General features: G+C 38.9%; 1 protein-coding gene across 1 annotated transcript in view; it reads left to right on the top strand.

The window, feature by feature from the left end:
- Positions 1-20,811, top strand: part of PLXDC2 (plexin domain containing 2) — a 289,186-nt gene that overhangs the window by 139,652 nt on the left and 128,723 nt on the right. Inside the window, exon 2 of the mRNA XM_081970903.1 lies at positions 6,795-7,006. Coding sequence (XP_081827029.1) covers positions 6,795-7,006 — 212 coding nt within the window. The remainder of the gene's footprint in view (positions 1-6,794; positions 7,007-20,811) is intronic.

The raw sequence follows: 20,811 nt of genomic DNA, 5'->3' as shown, positions 1-20,811 counted from the left end.
GACACATTTAAAAACTCTCAAGTTTGACAAACACTGACCTAGGCATACCTTTTATGCAATTTGAATAGATTGTTTTGTGTTTCTTTCTTCATTTCTTTAAAAAAAGTGATATATACATACACACACACAGAAAAACACACAAATATTGGTATTGAGACATTTTAGTAATGTGCTTATAAATCACTTGAATTGTAATTGTATGAGATGTGGCAAAGATAACACGAACAGGTGCATGAATAAAAATGCAACCATTTTTGTTATTTTGGGAAACAATATTGACTTAGAAAACAGTAGGTTGATAAAAAATAATTACATACCCGATATTATAATTGAAACAATATTTCTCTCATTGAAAACATCCAAGGAACCTATTAAAAGTGGAACATGCTTTCCAGACAATTGTGCAGTATAGCTTGATTCAGGAAACCAGTGGCTTTCTGGAAGCTATCAGGCTAAACAAGAGGAAGCAACGATTTCTGTAAAAAATACTAGCTGTTTAAGTACAGTCCTACAAAATTTGATATCATGATTTTGCTGCTCCTTTTTCAATTTTAAGAAGTAGAAAAGCATTTAATAGCTAACATTGCCAAGTTTTTATTAATAAGTCAAATCCCTCTATTTCTCCACCAGCTTTATCAATGTCTTTGTAGTCATCATGTTTCCCACACTAGCAAAGCATTGTCCTTTAATTTAAAAAGCAATCTTTATAGAAATAGAACTTAAGCCAAGTACCTACTGGATACATAAAAATCTGTAATAATTTATTTTTCATTGTCTTGTGCCTCCTCCCATAAAGACAGCATTTGGAAAATTTGCCAAGATAAAAAGTATACCATGCAATATTTCATTTTTTACACCTTCAGTTCACAGTTGGTGTCTGGTGACTGTCTGGACAATCTCTGTAGTTTTCTTGGCAAAATTTCAGAAGTGGTTTGTCATTGTCTCCTTCCTAGTGCTATGAAAGAGTAACTCGGCCAAGGTCACCTAGCTCGCTTTATGCTTAAGCAGGACTGGAACTCATGTTCTTCTGGTTTCTATGTGGTGCCTTAACCACTACACCAGGGGTGTCAAACTCAATTTCATTGAGGGCTGTATTAGGACTGTATTTGACCTCAGAGAGCCAGGGGGACATGGCCAGGATGGGCATCGCCAGCTCGACATCACTCATCATGGCTCTGTTTTTGCCATAATGGAAAAACTGCAGCCCTCTGCCAGTGAAAATAGAGTCCGGCAGAGCCACATGCGTCCCTCACAGACTCCATTTTTCATTACCACGGAGCTTCAGGAGACTGTTGCAGACAAAAATGGAGCCTAGGAGAGCCGTGTACGGACTCCCTGAGTTTCGTTTTTGTTGGAGAGTTGCAGGAGCCATCGTGGCCAAAAATAGAACCCCGGAGGGCCTCACATGGCCCTCCTGAGCTCCGTTTTCACTGGCAAAGACACCACAGGCCTGTCCTTTGCTGTTTCCAGTATAGGCCCAAGAGCCAGATCTAAGCACCCTGTGGCCTGGATCCAGCCTTGATTTTGACATCCCTGCTCTAAACCAAACTGGTCTCGCAACCAATTTAAAAAGTATAAATTAATGTAAAATTATTGAATTAGGTATTAAAGGATTGAAATACATATTGTTGGGAATAAAACAGTATAGCAGTAGATTGTTGTGTGGCAGAACGAAGCATTATGCATATAGAAAAGATTCTGTTATAAAAGCAAGATATTTGTTAAATTTATTTGCTGCCTATCTTTACCATGGGGTTACTCTAGGCAGGTTTCAACAAAAAAGGAGGAAATGAGAACAGTGTAAACAAAAATGAAGAAGAATAATAGAACAATAAAATAAACAATGAAAAAGAATACAGTGATAATACATTAATATGATCATAAAATATGGGTGGGGAGAGAGAGAGAGAAAAAGGTGCAGTGTGTCATCAGTCTAGCAGCCACTTCTAGCATGAAGGTCCTCCATTTAGTCCCTAAGCCAGGGGTGTCCAAACTTGGGAACTTTAAGACTTGTGGATTTCAACTCACAGAATTCCCCAGCCAGCCAAGTTTGGACACCCCTGCCCTAAGCCAACTGGCAGAGCCAGGTATTCAGGTTCCTGCAGGCTAGGAAAGCGGAGGCAAATCTTACCCTACAGTGCAAGATATTCCAAAGGATACTATAAAGAATTATGTAAATATTTTTAAATGATGTCAGAATTTTCACCTTCTGAAAAAATGCTGCCTGTCTTATTTGCAGCAAAACATTTTCAAAGGATGATCTGTGTAACCTTGCTTATCAGATTATTGGATTTTAAAAACTAAATACAGCTTTCAGCATTTCTGCCTCAACAGGAAGTCGCACCTGCTTAGCACAGGACTTAAATGGAAAGCAACTAAGGAATACCAGGGCAATAGGCTAGATTATGAAATTGAAAAACATCCTATAACAATGCAAACTGTTTTCATATTATTGCTGAGAAAAGTACATGAATGTATCCAGGAAGCATAGCTGATTTGGAGTAGATTTTATTTTTTCCACTGTGATGCTCTGTTTGCCTTTTATACCTTTTGTGATTAATTCTATCGATGTAAGAGCAAACCAGCAAGAAATTATTGACTCTTGTGAGATGAGTTCCACTTGGATAGTGAATTATCATTCTTGATAGTAAGCACCCTCTCCTTGCTTTTATTGTCATTTATATGGAGTTCTTCAAATGAAACTGTAGCAAGTCTATGTTCTAGAAGGTAATAAAAAGAAGCAGACCAATACATCTAAAATTTAATCAACACACATGTTCTATATTCTCTTTTTCTCTGATCCCTTCTCTCTCTGTCTCACTCTGTCTCGCTCCCCCCCCAAAAAAACCACAATTATTTTGAATAGTGAAGAACTTCCTTATTATTTTCTTGGCACCTTGGCATCAACTGGTACATCTGTTGCATTCATTCCTTATGTCATTTTGTAACCTAAATTTAAAATCTTGAAAGTTGTATATTCTTCCTGCACAACTACTGGTCCAGATCCTGATCATTTTTGCTACCTTTTGTGTACCTTTTCCAGTTGTATTTTGGAAAGGTAGAAACCAGAGCCGGATAATTAATCAAACTATTCGCTAAGCTAGTCGTTATCAATTTGATTTCCTTATTGTATATATGAGCATTTATTTTATTTTTATTTATTCAGTTTCTATAATACCCATCTCAATCCAATTGACTCTGAGGGGTGAACTAAACTCACCATTCAGAGTCATTAACTGAGATGGGTGGCTAGAAAATAAATAAACAAAGAGACAGTATCACAACAGTTAAAACCTAAAAACACAGTTACATTTATTTTATTTTTGCTTTAAACCGTCTAAATAATATTGTGTCATTAATTGCTCCTTCCACCTCAAGATTGTTCTTGAACAAATTAAGAGAGATCCCATTCTTTATTCCCAGTTGTGAGGATTTGTCAATTCTTTATCTCTCATATTAGTCCTTAAATAGAGAATAAAAAATTTCAAATTGACGTATGTATGTACGTACGTACGTATGTATGTATTTATGTGTGTATTTATGTATTTATGTGTGTGTGTATGTATATATAATTATTTATTTAATGGATAATGTAAAATAAATTATATTTTTATTTAAAAATAGAAATACAGTACAGGAAATACAGTACAGAGTAACAAAAAAGTAATTTGAAGCCATAAACTATAAAAACAGCATGATAAAGTAAGCAGCATGGAAGAAAACACCATTTTTTAAAAAAAAATCACAATAATGGTAACTAAATGGAAGAAACCCCTGCTTTGGGAAGAATGACTCTGGAAAACAAATTAATCATCTCTTTTCTAGTTAAAGTTTATTTCACTTTCTTTGACCCTCTGTGTTTTCTATTCCTATTTTAGTTTTAGCAGGAAGTGACTTGGTACAAATGCCTTTGAGATTCAATAAGGCCTTGCCAACAGCTATTATATTTTTTTAATAGCAGTTTCTTTCCATTCACCTCAGCCCCACTGTTAAAATATTCTTTTCAAGGCTTCCTGGACTGAGTGAATTATAATACGTGCATTCTTGCTATAGTACTTCTCATTGATTGCATTGACTGCAAAGAGCTGGGCTGATCAACAGCAAGCATAAGTGGTCCAGAATGCATGCAACAACTCATTCATTAATCTGACTGGTCTCAAAATAGTAAGAAGTGATCAGAACTGCTTCTTCACTCATTCTCTTTCTCTTTGTGTAATGAAAGGCTTCAGCCTCAATTCAAATTCAACCTAAGCGGTGAATAAAATTGCCACCTAATCACTTTCTTTCCCAATTTCATACAAACCTCTCAAGAACAGCTGCTAAAATCATTAGAGCAAAAAAGCAAGCTTAATTACATATTCATTATGTACCCCCTTGTTTCTAATCTTTCTTCTTCTCAAGACACTGCCCTGATATATTTGCCGTAACAACTTCATGATGTATTTCCTCATGTGATGGGAAGACACTGAAGATGTACATGTTTGACCTAATGCTTGCAGTGTTATAAAAGCACTGGCTCAGCCCATATAAGGTGCTAGGGAAGTTCTAATTAGTCGGTGTATTTCCCTTATGACTGAATTATTTGTTAATGGCTTCTTTGCTGTTTCCAAGGAAGTTGAATGACATTGCTGTGCTAATTGAATGCTGGGTTTGAAGATATTCTCTATTAACTCTGTCAGGCCCTTTGTTAATTTCCCTACAAACCTAAGGTCTTTCCAACAGGAAAGGTCATTTGCTGCATTTTCTTCAAAGAAAGAAAGCAAAGAGAAGTACAGAATTTGTACTTCGGGGAGGGGTCTTTTCTTCTTACAAGTTGTGAAGTTTATTTGTATATAAAGGCACCTGTACTTTTGCTGCATTCTAGTCCAAATCATTCTGTACTAAGTTTTCTTACAATTAAATATTTTCATTTCCTGCAGTTAAGTATTATCAGGTGAAAAATATTTTTAAAAGAATTTAATGCAAATAACACATTATTTTGAGCATTGAATGCTCAGTGGATTTGCTGATATATTATCTTATACACCCAGATTATGGAACTTCCAGTAATGCATTCAGTCCTTGTAGTCTTATCTGCGATAATTGTTGAATATTTCTTTTAGTTTAGCTTTGCTTTGCTTGTTTTGATTAAATATTTCTGACAGGGAATGCTCTAAAAGTTTGTTTATTCACTATTAAGTTTAATTGTCACAAAATATAATAGCAGACAAGATCTATGATGAAATATTGTTCATTGATTCTTACACACGTCCATCTATTACACCAGTCAAAATCACATAGTTATGGAGAAAATTGAGCTCACTTTGGGATGACTATGACCAAGTTCATTTATATTTGAGCTGGGATATGATAAAGTTCAGAAATAACAGTGGTAAATCTGTCTTCTCTAGAAATGCATCAAATTAAAGAACATAAAGAAGAAAAAATGTATGTGACCAAAATGTGTAGTTTTGTAGTAAATAGCATAAGTATATGCACTATGGTGTTCAGCTGTGTTAGGGCTATTAACAGGCTCAACAGAGAGGAAACACAGGTTATGTTGTAACACTTTATGGTTGGTTATCAGAAAAGATCTACAGAAAAATATAGTCATACATGGCTAGACACGATTATATTCTCTGAAACCATTGTCTGTCAGTTTGGTTAGTTCTGAGTTGGAGAAGATAAGTTATAATCTACACCTCAAATTCCATTCAGATATAGCTATTCTGAAATTTTGGACTATTTGTTCTTGGGTAGGGAGTGGGAGTAGGTGGGATCAGAATGGATGCAGTAAGCCTTTCCAACTTTTAATTCATTAATGGAACCCTTTTAAAATCCTAAATTGTTCGCATCCTAAGTAGATTGGTTCCAATTCGTGAATGATATAAGGGACAAAAAAGTTCCTTCAGATTTTTCAAGACTGCTGGTTAACTTCTTCACAATCTTTAGAAAGAAAGAAAAATGAAAATGTTGGCTCCTCCCACAATTGTGATATTACAGTGTTATTTATTCATCGGTCTTTAAGGTCCACAAGCCCAAAAGGCTGCCATTCTTATTCTAAGAATCAAGAATTCTACTAGAATTGTATCAGCTGTTCGAATATGAACCACGGGCTATATTAGATTAATATAGCCACTATGCCATTATTCAAAACTGAGCGAGTTGGGGGTGTTGTATTTTGAATCTGAGCAGAGGGTGACTGGTGAACCTTCTTAAACCAGCTGAGCCTTTTGGAAGAGTTGGAGAAAGGCTGCATGATCCCAGGAAAAGATATATTTCAGTTAAGGAGGTGCCAATATTGTGTCCACTCCCAAAGCTCCACTGTATATTTTCTTTAGCTTCTTTGTGGATATACTGACTCATCTCCACTTCAGATCATCTATTCAGCTTCAAATCTGAAGTGCAGCACATTCTCATTCACTGGATACCTCTCACAGACAGGAAAATGAATGCTAGTGATTGTGAAATACGAAAGACAGGATGAATAGGAAGGGATTGGAAAACTAGAGAAGGAAGATGAATGGAGTAGCACAAGGTGTCAAATTCGCATTGTCATAGCGGCGTCACGTGATGTATCGCGACTTTTCCCCCCTTCGCTAAACCGGTCATTGGCATGGCCAGGGCATGACTCATCCAGCCTACAGGCCACAAATTTGACAGCCCTGGAGTAGCATATTCTGGAAAACACCATGAGTTGCTTTCGGAAACCCTTAGCAGGATTCCAGGTTCCCACATGTAAATAAGAAAAACAAAATATCTTTGACTTCTTTTTATCTTCATTAAGAATCCTATCTTATCTCTTTATCTGATAGGTGCATTTTATGAAATGGTTCAGAGCTTCCCTCGAGTGGAGGAAAAAGTGCACATGGACTCCTACAGATATAGCCACAGATGGAAACGACATTCGGAATTGCTCAGATCAGTGGACACCAACAGAGCCAGCATAGGACAGGACTCCTCAGAACATGGAGGTTTTACAGATCTACTTCCTGATGACACGCATGATAATACTACGCAAATTGAGGTAGTGGGCTATTCTTTCTTGATGTTGTTGACTTCAGATAGCTGTACAGTGAGCAATGATATAAAACCTCATTATCAACCCCTCACAGCTTTCCATAAAAGAAAGCTGTTTATCAGCCAGCAAGAACAGGCATTTCAAAACATTATATACCAGAGCGGGGATCTGACCCAATCAGATACTATCTTAAGGGTGCATAGACAGTAGGTAATGCAACTCCAAGGGTATAGCTTTTCATTACAACAATGTTCTCATCCCATCTGATTAAGTTAGTTCATTCCTATGCCAAACAAACTCTGTGCAAACAAATATAAAAAAAGATATATAGAGAAAAGATATATAGAGATAAACCAAACTCTTAATGCATTTTGTGAATTCTATATTCTTTCTATATGCCCAGTGAGTCAGAAAGGACACATTAATGTTTGCAACTTACAAAAAACTCTAAGATGTACAATAATTTCTGTGCACCAACAAGCGTTTACTCTCTTATTATTCTATCCACTTTGTTCTGGTGTTTTATCCTTTTTTAAAGGCTTAACTCCAAAATAAAGAATCTCACAAATATTTTAATGATTTCCATTATGCTTATTGTACCTCCATGGATGTCAACTGTCATGTCTTAGTAATTCCAGAACAAATTGAACTTGAAGTAGAAAAGTGTATGTCCATTATGCTCTTGTGCATAATAAAAATGTATTTTTATAATAACAAGTATTTATCCTATAGATTTAAGCTCATCAGTAGTTCTGCAAAGACATAATTAATTTCAGCTGCTCTCCTTTCTCATATTTAATGTTTCTATGAAATGAGATTCACAAGAATCAACTCCTTGGAATAATGCAACACAATGCAATATTATTTGGAAATGCTATGAAAAGATAACCATTTCAAATTTCTGGTATCTCTTCTCCATTCCCTGGCTTCATTGTAATGGTTACTTTTCCTTTCTTATTTTTGTTTCCAGTCATTATTAGAATCTTATAAAGAATAGGAATTACATTACGTTTGCTTAATGAAATGTGATGGTTTGTTTTAAAGTTTCAAGAAAACACAATTATAATTTGTTCGTCATTACAATTGCTGCTCTGTAGCACCTAAATTAATTTCCTATCACCATGATGGTTTGGTTAATTCACACAATTCCATGAACTAATTTCTGATTCCATTTGCAATACACAAAACTTTGCATTGTATTTTAACAAGTTATCTGTAAATGCTAGACCTAAAACCATCTAGAGTAGTCAACTTAGAACCAGATTTGGGACCAGAATGAATACTGCTAACAAGGTGTTTGTTAAATGACTTGCACCTCATTGTCAAGTAAACCATGTAGGTGTTAAGCAAATCTTCCTTCATTGACTTTGCTTGTCACAAACCAGTTGGGAAAGTTACAGATCAATACAGTAGGATGCTGCAACTGTTGTAAATACATGCCAGTTGTCAAGTGCCTGAATTTTGATCATATGACAGTGAAAATGCTGCAACAGTACAATTCTGGCACCGATGATGTTACCTAGTTGGGTAATGAAACATCTGCAAGCAAACAATCAGCCTCTGAGAGCACAAGAAGTCCAGTGTTCAGCTCTGAGCTACATACATTCTTCTTTTAAATAGTTGTCAATCCACAGATTGAGATTGCTGCTAGAAACTAGGCAGCATATAATTTATTACTGTTTTATTCCCAAAAATGTAAAATCATGTTTTAAAATGTTTCAAGATGCTCCAATGAGTCATTTTGGTACCTGTGTTATGTTCTTATTTTTAATCAGTTTATTGTTATTCTTATATTCAACCCATTGATGAATATTAATAAGAAATTGGAAAACATATGAAGACATTGTTATGTAATAAGTCATAATATTATATATCTATATCTATCTATCTATCTATCTATCTATCTATCTATCTATCTATCTATCATCTATCTATCTATCTATCTGTCTACACACACACACACACACACACACACACACACACGCACACACACACGCACCACATTTTAACATATTAACAAGTAGCTCTACCATCTTTCAGAAAACGGGTTATATTTTAAATTTACCAATTTAATTTCCTGTCTCATTTGGCAAATTAAGACTGGGCAATATTATCATTTGCAATTATTTTCTAATCTGAATTAGAAAACTAGTTTTGTATATGTTCAGTTTGGCATGCAGGCCAAATGTTTCCTAACATTAGATATACAATGATAGGAAATTGTGCCTCACCATGATCCATAAATGTAGATAAGAACAAACAAATTCTGGATTATGATGTTGTTCATATATAACCTCTTCACTCAAGATTCTGTGCTTCCTGAATATCCAATAGAAAATTTTGGGCTTGAAAGCTCTCACAACTTTCCTCTTCCTCTTTTGAAAAGAAAGGAAACGAATTGTGAAATTCTGCTTTCATTTATATAAACAGAATTCAACGTCACATCAAAACACTGGAAAGCCGAGCTACTTTAAACATTAGTTAATTCAGTGAAAACAGGATTAAGATATATCATAAACTATTTCTTATTATACCAAAATAATGTATATTTCAATTCTTCTATGTGTACTATTTTAATATTAAGGATTTATGACACATTGATAATCTTGATTTAAAAACCTCTCTGCAAAAAAATAAAAATAGAAAATGCAAAAACCCTTTAACAAAAGTAATGTATTGTTGTTTGATAATCATATAGTTGTAGGCAATATATGGAGCCTGTTTTCATGAAATCATTGATGTCACTTGGCTAGTTAACAGCAGACTGTGAGTTATAGTCCGATTTTAGGCACAAAGTCATCTGGATTATCTTGGGTCTGTCAGTTACTCACAGCCATATTACAGCCATAGCAAAAGCAAGGACAAGTGATTTCCAAACTCCAGGCACACCTCCAAAGATAAAATATGAATAAATATGCATGCATTCACATATACATAGAGTAGAATATAGAATTGCTCTTAAAAGAATAAGTTATGTAAGGAAGAAATAGAATTGTGTTTCTAATCTTCGGAGGTCAAATCTGCTTTTTGTAGTTCCTGCCATTTTTATTTAGATATTTAGGCATATCCACAGAGGAGGGGCAATGGGTTCAAATAGTGGGTGCCACTTCCAAAAAGATGTACAGTGTTTATCACCTGAGTTGTGCCGAAATATTGATCCTGCTGCCCTATTTTCCCATGAAGTTTTCTGTATGTTCTCCTTTAGATTATAAATTCCTGAAGACGTATTTTCCAGGAGTTGTTTATTTTTTTAAAATGTATGGGTAAAATACGTATACTGAAAGATTCATTCTGAATTATGATGTGAGGAATAGGCATTTATTAAAATATTTTAGTTTATACTACATGGATAAATGTTTCACGTAATGTTAAAATTGAAAATTGGCTTGCAACATTGAAGATGAATAAAAATTGCAAATCAGATCAATGTAATCTGCCTATTTGTCTAAACAACCATTGCCAATGATGAAGATATTTAACTTCACTTCACAAAATTCTCCTTGCCCCCATGACATTAGTGGATAATGCTGGAAGTTAAAGTATGAGCAGCAAAGAGTTCCAAGGTTATGGAAGGTTAGCCTGGGATGTGCAGGATTATGGCAGATCATATTGACATTCATAAATTATCCATTTTTGTTAGGGATAATTTCAAACATGAAAGCCCCCTGGAGTTATTAATAAAAAGAGCCAACCTGAGCAGATGCAAATTACTAGTTCCACTGAGAAGGAAATAGCTCTTTTTCTCTCTCTTCCCTTCCTATCCATCTATCAAGAGCAGACTTTGCAGTCAGAGTATAACTTCAAGGCAATTAAGCTGTTGCACTTCTCATTTTAGAAATCAAGAATTGGAAGGAACGGATAGCAATCAGTGGTGGGAGAAAAAAAAATCTCCTTCTTGCCTTAAAATCTCAGAGTTAATTGCATATGGAAGCATTTTCTAGTCCCACCCTTTCCTCGTTCTTCAAAACTGCAAACAGCTGCAGATCACCTTCACAATTCAATTCACAAAGTAACTCAGTTGTGCAATTTTATTTTATTTTAAATGAGATATATAGTTGCTTCAAATTTTATCAACACACGTTCCATTTAGATGGGGAAATGAAAATGCAACATAGTGCTATAATGAGCAAAAGTTGGTTTATTTTGTTCTTTAAAGACTAGAGTCTGCCACTAGCTGATGGATTCATGAGGCTTAAAAATTTAAAATTCCTTGCTGCTGAATATTGGTAACAATTGGTCCTAAGCATCAATGAGGCATTATATTATGTACCTCTGCTGCAGTACCTACATTTATATCAGAGGTGGGTTATTCCTGGTTCGGCCTGGATTGGACACATTGGTAATAGTGGCGGCGGGAGGCTCTGCCCACCCACCTAGATGCTCCTGCCCATGTGCAGATTTCTGCATATACATGGAAGTGTCGCACACACGAGTATGCATGGGATTGCGACTGAACAAGTAGTAAAAAAATTTGCAACCCACCACTGATGTATATACTACATACATAAAAAGAGGCAATTAATTATATGTCAGCTTATGCCCAATTTTCCCACTTCAGTCTAAATAAAACTTTTCTATATGCATGGTGAATAGACAGAAAACTACCACTAATTATTGTATTAGGCAGGGCTGTCAAACCTGTGGGCCGGATGCGTTACACACTGGCCATGCCTGGTTTAGCGAAGGGGATGAAAGCCCCGATACGTCACGCGATGCCGCCATGAGTTTGACACCCCTCTATTAAGCTAAGGCATCAAATGATGTTAATATCGTGTTTATTTTAAAAGAAATAACTCCTCTTTAAAGGAAAGGTTTAAAACTTTCACCAAAGTAACTAGTTTTGCCAGGCAGCAAGAGCAGAATGTAATCAACAAGTAATTCATCTCAGTTCTCCAAAGAATTTGGCTACAACCTCAGAATGAATAAGAGTTCATTTCTTTGACCTCCAAAGAAAATCAACAAGTTCAAACTTTTATGTGTAAGTAAAAAGTGCTAATGAGCAGTTATGTCATAGGTCAGATTATCTCTATTCTATATATGAATCCGATGATCAGCAGAATTACTGTAATCAGGATTCTTCACATTCCATTGTTCTGAGGGCAGCCTTTTTAATAAATCTTTTTCTTGGGGAGTTACATTTTCCAGCAAATCAGAGGTGGGTTTCTACCAGTTCGGACTGGTTTGGCTGAATAGGTAGTAAGTTGGTGGCCTGGGTCACTGGAACCGGCAGTGACCCAAGCCTGCCACGCCCCCAAAGTGGTTCTCCCAGCGACTTTTGCTTGGGTTTTTGGGTTTTGTTCCTGCACATGCACAGAGCAATTTTTTTGCACTGGCTGGCCATGCCCCCACCCACTCCGATGCTCGCCCTGCCTCGCTTTTGCCATGTGGATCCACAGAACTGCCTCCTCCTGCTTGCACACAGGTAAGCAGAATTTGTGCTAGCCTAGCCTCCCCCTCCCCGCCAACTGCAACCTGGCCCTGCCTGGTCAACTGGGTGGCTGGCAAGGAAAGCAGTGGGTGGGAGGGACCAGCCTGGCATCCAATGCTTCGGTGGTGGCAAAAGGTAAGGGAAGCGAGCACCAGGTCAGCATCCCTGCCTCCTTCCTCCGAGAACTGGCTACGGGGATGGCCAGCCTCCCCTGCCACTCCACTCTTGCCTTCCATGCAGAGCTCTGCCAGTGGGGCACCTCCCATTTCTCCACGCGCATGCCCTCACCCACCGCCATTGCTTCTACAGCACCAAAAAATCTGTGCCCCCTACACACACACACACACACACACAGCTTGGCACGGCACGAGGCAAGCACGGCCGGCGAGAAATCAGGGGGGGAGAGGAGACGGCCGAGCTTCTGCTAGGGAGACAGAAAGCGAGTTCCGGATTTCTCTGGTAGGGAAAACGAAGACCTAGACCTGGCGAGCCTAAAGGGAAGAGGCAGCTGAAGGCAGCCAAGGGAGACGTCTTCCCACTCGACGCTTCCACCTCCTTTCTCCCCCTTCCAAGACAACATGGGTCATTAAGCCAAACCATCCATGCCGCTTTCTCACTTCTGCAGAGGGAGCAGGCAGGCCGGAGTGCAGCTGGCCATGGATGGGCGAGCAGAGGTGAGGGGATGGTTGCATTGAGGAGAAGGGAAAAATGCAGGTATGTAGGGCGCCCGCCCGCTCAAAACCTGCTTTTTCCTCCCCTGGTTCTCTCTACATTCAGGCTTTTATTCCTTCAAAACATGGCATCAGCCGTGAGAAGGAGATGTGGCACAGGAGACAGCAGTCATGGATCCAACCCAGCCAATCTCGAGAGGCAGCTGGGAGGAAGAGTGGCACTTGCTAAGGCGACCTGGCTCACTTTCCTATCTCCCTAGCAGAAGCTCGGCCTTCCCCTCCCCCTGGTTTCTCCCCGGCCACGCTTGCCTTGCCGTGGCAAGCGGTGTGTGTGTGTATGGGGGGCATGGATCACTCGGTGCTATAGAAGCAGTGGCGGAAGAGAGGGGGTTGAACTAGATGCCCTGCATGGAAGGGTGAGGTTGCAGCAGTGGGGGAGGCTGGCCGTCCATGGCTTGGGGCTCACTTCCTTTACTGCACCCTCCCCGCTGGCTGCAGCCCAGGCCCCACCTGCTTAGCTGGGTGGCTGGCCAAGAAAGCGGCAAGGGGGCAAGCGGCAGTGAGTGGTAAGGGAAGAGAGCACTGGGCCAGTATCTCTGCTTCCTTTCTCCAAGAGCCACAGCAGTAGGGAAAGCAAGGCTTCTTTCCAATCCTCCCAGCTGGCAAAACATACATTTTCACAGTTCTGTGGGCGTGGCTAGGTAGCAGGCCATGTGACTGAGTGTGCATGAGTGATGTCATGATGGCCACACACACTCAGTCACAAATACCCCACCTAGCCATACCCACAGAACCGGTAGTGAAAAAACTTGAACCCCACCCCTGCAGCAGAGAATTATGTAGAGAAGATCTGCAATTCACAATATAAAATATTGTGGACCAAAGTCTATAACTTTATTTAGTATCAAAGCTGTTCCTCAATTATAATTATTTAATTTTAAATAAAAATTAGTATGGATAATTTAATCTTTTAATTCTTGCTTATTTATGGAGCTGGACAATGATCTTTTGGAAGTTAATAGTTTTTAAGGGTTTTGTAGTTATAGAGCAGATGCAGCTGAGATTTTATGTTTTTCAGGACAGGGTGACAATAGTTGAAACTTTACTAAGATTATCCTAGTTGATGGTAGAGTTTTCATGTTTCCTGACTCAAAATGGTGAAAAACAAAATCTAGTAATGCTGTCAACTTTGGCTCTGTCACTTGCCCAATTTATTGTAGAGCAATTTCCAGTGAACATGTCATTTGATTTGAAGTGCAAAACATCTGGAAAACATCAGATGGCCTCTTCATGCTGTTAGATCACCATGTTGGTGCTTTCAATTCACATCATATTTTTTATGAGAAATGATACACAAAGGCAATCCATTCAGTAACCATAATCAGGTTCTTGATACAAACCTAAGTGAAAGTAGGCATTTTCCTTATAAAGACTGATTTCTCAGTAATGAAATGGTAAGAAAAGTAGAATCTGTTCTTCAGTATAATATATTGATGCTTTGAATAATAGAAGCAGCATAAATTAGACCATATTGTAATTGAAAGCAAGCGCTATTGATAACTATTCCTGAGGCTGAAAAAAACAAATTAGTCTTTTTTTCTTGGAAAATTGTTGTGTTATTACTGAAGAATTCCTAATGGTGTATTAAACCATCTTTTCAGGTTATTCAAGAATTCATTTCAAAAAATTACCTTCCCATTAAACAGAAAATACAATTTATCCTATGCATAAGAGAATTGCCTTAATTCAGGTTCAGGTGTGAGAATGATGTGAGAATGGTTCAGGTGTGAGAATGGTGTAAATGAGCATTGCTGGGTTGAAAGGACTATGAGTGAATAAGAACAATTTTTGCCTTGTCACAGAATTAAAAGAGGAGGTTATTATCCACAAGGAAATGTGTACTGTGTTTTTTACCTACTGTACCCTTCAGCTATTTGGAGACAGAGGAATCCAAATGTGCCTGTGCAATATGTATTTTACTTTATAAACAAAGCTCTGAAACTTACATTTATTGAATCATGCTACTAAATAAATACAGTTGGTGCTAAAACTGCAATTCATCTGTGATCACAACTTACATAAAGTGTTTTTGCAGTCCAGATGATTTTCTGTTTTACTTCTAGGCAGCTAATGCACTAATATATCTCTGTCTTGTTTTCCTATTGGCTTTGTTTTCCTACTGAACATATAATTAAAATAGTATTGAAAAATATGCTTGGTGGGAAATCACGTCAGCTAGTCTCATTTAAACACTTGGTTTTGGAGTAAAATAGTAAAACAGCTTAGTAGGACTAATTTATAATAACACAAATAATTTTATTATTAAAAAATGGGAATTTTTGAGATTGATTAATTAATAGATAACCTTCAAGGTTTAATGTTGTATATTAATAGAGTATTCACTTTAGTAAAAATTGATATGGAGGTCTCAAAATCTCCATCAGCATTTTAATTCCTGTTCATATAGAAAAGGGATGCTCTATTCTTCTAGGAGTTTTATTCAATAAGTAGCTGGTCCAGGACAACTAAGTAGGCAGGGGTAGAACATAATTTTGATTTTGTTTAAATTAAATTTGAATTGTTTCAACAAGTGTTAACATCAGATTGAACTTGTCTGAAGTTTTTGTGTAACATCCTGAAATAAGAAACTTAATCAGGATTGCCTTGGTTGATATATGGATGGGACATGGCAGAGATCTAGCTTAGACTGAAAAGTTATTTTAAAAAACAAAGCATAATGGCAAACCATTTATGGACTGTTGGCATGAAAACATTGTTGTGTATCTCTGAAGTTTTTGGAAATCCAACTCAACACACAAGCATCTTTATGTAATTTAAATTTAATTAAATGAAATACATATTAATTAAAAGCAAGTTCCCTTAGTAATGACTTTGAAAACTAAGTGAAAACTAATTTTCCAGGGGACCTTTAGGATGTGATTATTCCCCTAGTATTTTATGTCTTTCTATCTTGAATGGAATTGGTACAATATATTTGGTTTGATTTATTAAGAATTTGAGCCGCTCAGCTAAGCCCCGAGGGTTAGATTTAACCCAAATAAATATCTAATCTTCCATAGGTTTAAACTAACTCTTGCTTAGATGTGTTATAAGAACACCACAATAATTTGATCTGATCTTCAAAGAAAAGATTCAAAATGTTATAAAAACACAAACTTTTTGTCTGCACTGAACTGGCAGTAACATTGGTGCTGCAACATTCTTAATTTTGGGACTGTGTCATAACTACTGGAAGGAGGTTGAATTGTAACTTCAAACGGTTGCTAAACGAACTGTTGTAACTCAAGAATTACCTGTATATACAACCACTGAATATAACTTCAACATCTCTGAATTAAAATTATGATAGCATAATTTTGTCCATGTTTGCCTCTACTAGAATGGATTTTTCTTAAAAGTTTTTAAAATGTTTAAAATTGATGAGCATTTTTATGAAGCTGAAAATCAACTGGTCCTGTTTTGTTTCTGAGCATAAATTCAAGGTTCTGCTGCTTATCAATGAACATTATTTAGAGTTTCAGGGCCACCATAATCTGTTGCATTGCCAACCTTCCTGTAATACACAATATTCTGGTTATGCTGCCCTCTTAAATAGTACCACCTCCAAATGTACGGCAGAGTCAATCATTCTCAGCTGTGGGTTTTTGTTTAGATACTATCATTCTATCTACTTCTGGTGTTTAGCCTTGGGTGATGGGGAAGGGAAGAATTTTTTATTTTGGTTGATTTATTAAGAATTTGATCCACTCAGCTAAGTTCTAAGTGCTAGATTTAATACAAAACAAAGATCCAGTCTTCCGTGGGGGTTCAATTAATTTCTGCTTAGATGTGTCATAAGACCATCATAATAATTCAATCTAGTCCTTCAAGAAAAGCTTGTTATAGAAAGACATCTGCCCATTACAAAAATTGCCTGGAATAGATGTGCCAAGCTGCCCTTGCCAGTGAAGCGATAAATAGTTCAATGTGAAATGCTCAGGTATATTACTAAACTTTTTTCAAGTATGCTTTTATAAATTGTTTTAATATTATTGTGGCTTGTCTGACAAGCAAATTACAAGCATTGAAACCTCTAGAGATTACTGTAGAGTAGAAATTATTAACAGTGAATTGTGAGGTTTTTTTCAATAGTAAACAAAGATGTGGCTAAAACTAGTTGAAAGTACAAGAATGAAGAAAATGGGGTCTGAGCTATGTTCTTGTTCTTGCTTTATTGGAATTACTGTATTTTTCGGAGTATAAAATGCACCTTTTTACTCCAAAAAAGAGAGTGAAAATCTGGGTGCATCTTATACTCCGAATGTAGCCACCTGGGTCATCTGAAAAAGGGACAGGTGAAGCGGGCGCTGCAGAGATCATGATGGCTGGAAAGGAGAGAGGTTTCGCTTTCAGAACTTCTGCTTGGCTGGGCTCCCGGGAGAGCTTTGGCGGTGGCAGCGGCTCCTCACATTACTGAGGCGTGAAGTCATTGTGGCCATTGTCTCCTCTGAGCTGCCCACCAAATCTCTGAGGCACCTTTCGCTTGCAGGAAGAGGAGGGCGAGGGCAGAGTATACCAAAGCCTCTGAATAACTGGGAAGGAAAGCCGCTCTTGGAACCTGCTAAAAACTGCTGCCCAAAAAGCACCCCTTTCTTTCCCAGTTACTCAGAGGCTTTGGTTTAAAGAGGCACTGCTTTAAGTTGCCCTCCTCCTCCTCCTGCAAATGAAAGTGCCTCAAAGATGCTAGATTTCTCCGAACGCTGAATTGGGAAGTTAAAAACCTGAAATGGGGTACAATCAAGCTTGACTCAAAGGCTTTGGCTTCTAAGAATCCGGAGAGATTGGGAGGGGGGGGGGTGGAGGAAGGGATTAGGAACAATCTCCTTTTTATGAAATCTTTTCTCAGAATGCTAGATTGGGAAATTAAAAACCTAGAATGGGACACAATCAAGCTTGATTCAAAGGCTTTGGCTCCTGAGATTGGTGCACTGCCATCCAAAATGCTGGTACCACGATCTCTGCAGTGCCTGCTTTACCTGTCCCTTCTTGGGTGGTTCCAGGCAGCAAAGATTGCTGTAATAGCATTTCCGGGTGGCAGCGCACCGATCCCCCTCCCCCCAATCTCTCCGGATTCTCAGGAGCCAAAGCCTTTGAATCAAGCTTGATTGTGTCGCATTCTTGGTTTTTAACTTCCCAATCTAGCATTGTGAGAAAACCTTTTGTAAAAAGGAGATTGTTCCTCTTCCCTTTCCTTCCTCCACTCCCCCCCCCATCTCTCCGGATCTCAGGAGCCAAAGCCTTTGAATCAAGCTTGATTGTGTCCCATTCTAAGTTTTTAACTTCCCAATCTAGTGTTCTCCACCCCCACCCGAAATCTCTCCGGATCTGTTTATTGCTATTGCTGCTATTATACGGTAGTGCCCAGCTACCGTATCTCTTTGCTGCATGACAGATCCAGGCGGATTACGGGGGGTAGAGGAAGGGAAAAGAAACAATCTCCTCATCACAAAGTCTTTTCTCAAGATGCTAGATCTTCACTTTCTGTCCGGGATTGCTATTGGCATCGTTGGGATCTTAGCTAGTGGAAGAAGTGCAGGATGGAAAGGAAACTTTGGAATGCAGGAGTGCCAGGTCAGGAGTCACCCTGCAGCCTGGCACCTGCTTTTCCCCTGAGACTAAGGAAGCTGGGTTGCCAAGAGGGCTGTAAACAAGCCTGGTTGTTCAAGGAGGCAGCCTTGTCGGGTTGTTTCCTTTGGGCTTCCCTTTTGCCACTCAGGTGCCATTTCAGCAGCTCCCATGTGTCTTTCCTTCCTCACTGAAGAGAAGCGAGCCAACTGCCGCTCCTTGGGCCAAGCGGCTCCGTGTCGCCGGTCAGAGGGAAGAAGGGACAAAATAAAGTGCAGAGAGATATGTTTAGTCCTGCCCTGCCATGGGAGGGGTAGAGAAAGTAGGTTTGAGATCGCCTTACCCTATAGGAAGATCGAGCCCTCATGTGTCACATTTTTGCCTTCCCCCCAAAAAAACCAGAGTGCAGAGTGCTCCTGGGGACCGGCTAAATTTGATATTTCTTTTTCTTACATACTGTAAGCATTTCAACTTTTCTTCCGATATCCTGAAACTTAAAAATGAACAGAAATGTAATGGATACCCCTACCGAGTGGTTTCATTTCAACCACTTTGATTTACATTTCTACTCAGTAATTATAATATCCGTCTTAGGAGCTAAATGCAATGTCTACAAGTGAAACAATTGAAAATCAATTGGACTTCGTAATGCATAATTTTAAGTGCATAATCTGTGCTACTCTATTGTAATTACTCTGGTCTGGATTCTAATGCTTAACTTTTATACTCTATAGTGATCTTCCCAACTTGTATGTGATGTTGTAAAGTAGATAAAATATCTTCTCCCACCCCAAATTATTTTCTAACCCATCAGTGAGATTTAAAACTTTAATTTAAAAAAGAATCATCTCCATTTGCTCAATGCAGATATTCAGAATTGAATAAAAACATGTTTGGTCATATTTACATCTCTTTGCTATGGGAAATATATCCAGCTATTCTCCATAGCGCTGCTTGGAGAGTCCAAGGATGGGTTAACACAGCCTGTTTGCCCATGGACTGAGTAGATTTTTTCCCCTCTGGCCACGCCTCCTTTGCCTCTTCTGGCTCAGTTTTAAAAACTCAGTCCGCCCGATAGGACGAGTTTTGGGGAACACTCAGCTTTGAGCAAATAGGCTGGGTTCTCCAATAGTAATTTTAGAGTATTTTATGTGTTGATATTTAGTTGTTATTAGGATTTTTCCCCAGGTTTTATTATTTTGACTTGTTATTTTCCTTTTTTCTATTTTTACCAAGAAGAGGATTTACCTAAGTAAGGCTGAGGCAGCGATCGGTTCCACAGCTGCTTAGTTGCAGCTGGGGGAACAAGCGAGGCCGCTCGTCCGGCGTCTGCTGGCGAGCGCAGGGAAGGACGGCAATCCCCGTGTTTCCCTGGTCGTTTTGGAGGAGAGGCTTTTAAAAAAGCCCTTGCTTCTCCAAACGGCGTCTTTTGCCGATCGGGAGAGCGACAGCCATTTTGAAAAACGCTGCTTTGGCGCGCTTTTCGGCTGCAGCCAATGGGAAGCGCCTGGCCCTTAAGTGAGGCTTTTGGTGCGCAGAAGAACCGGCGGCCATTTTTTTGAGACTTTTTTTACCTTCCCGAAAGCAGCAGCAAGCAGCAGAACCTCTCCGCCTCAACAGACAGCCGCAGAGGATTGCGAGGGCTTGCCTGGGTCTCCAGCAAGCCTGAAGTTCCCCAGCCAACTAAGGGGAAGTGGCAAGGAGTGTCCTGGTGCCTGATCCAGCCTCCCATCTGAGTCTGCAGACGCTTCTGGAGCCGTCGGGCCAGCGTCCACTGCCCTTCCCTCAGCAGCGACCTCTTCGACTCAAGATCAACCAAGGATGGCTGATGAAGGTTTGGAGCGAAGGGAGGAGCTGGCAGGGCCATCTGCAAAGCGCAGTAGGCCAGATCCCTCAGGCCAGGGGAGAAAGGGAAACAAGGGCGCTGGGGGGAAAGCTTCCCACTCTTCAGCTGGGAGCAAGGCCCCCAAAATTCAAGGGGACAAGGGGCAGGACTCCCTTAAGGACAAGTCTGCTAGGCCCCAGGTTCCCTCTGCACCCTTACCAAGTGAGGCTGGGCCAGTTCCTTCCCCACCCATTCAGAGGGA

This window comes from Natrix helvetica, assembly GCF_964273705.1.
Source record: "Natrix helvetica genome assembly, chromosome: Z".
Taxonomy (NCBI): Eukaryota; Metazoa; Chordata; class Lepidosauria; order Squamata; family Natricidae; genus Natrix; species Natrix helvetica.
This window is presented reverse-complemented; position numbering and strand designations above follow the sequence as displayed.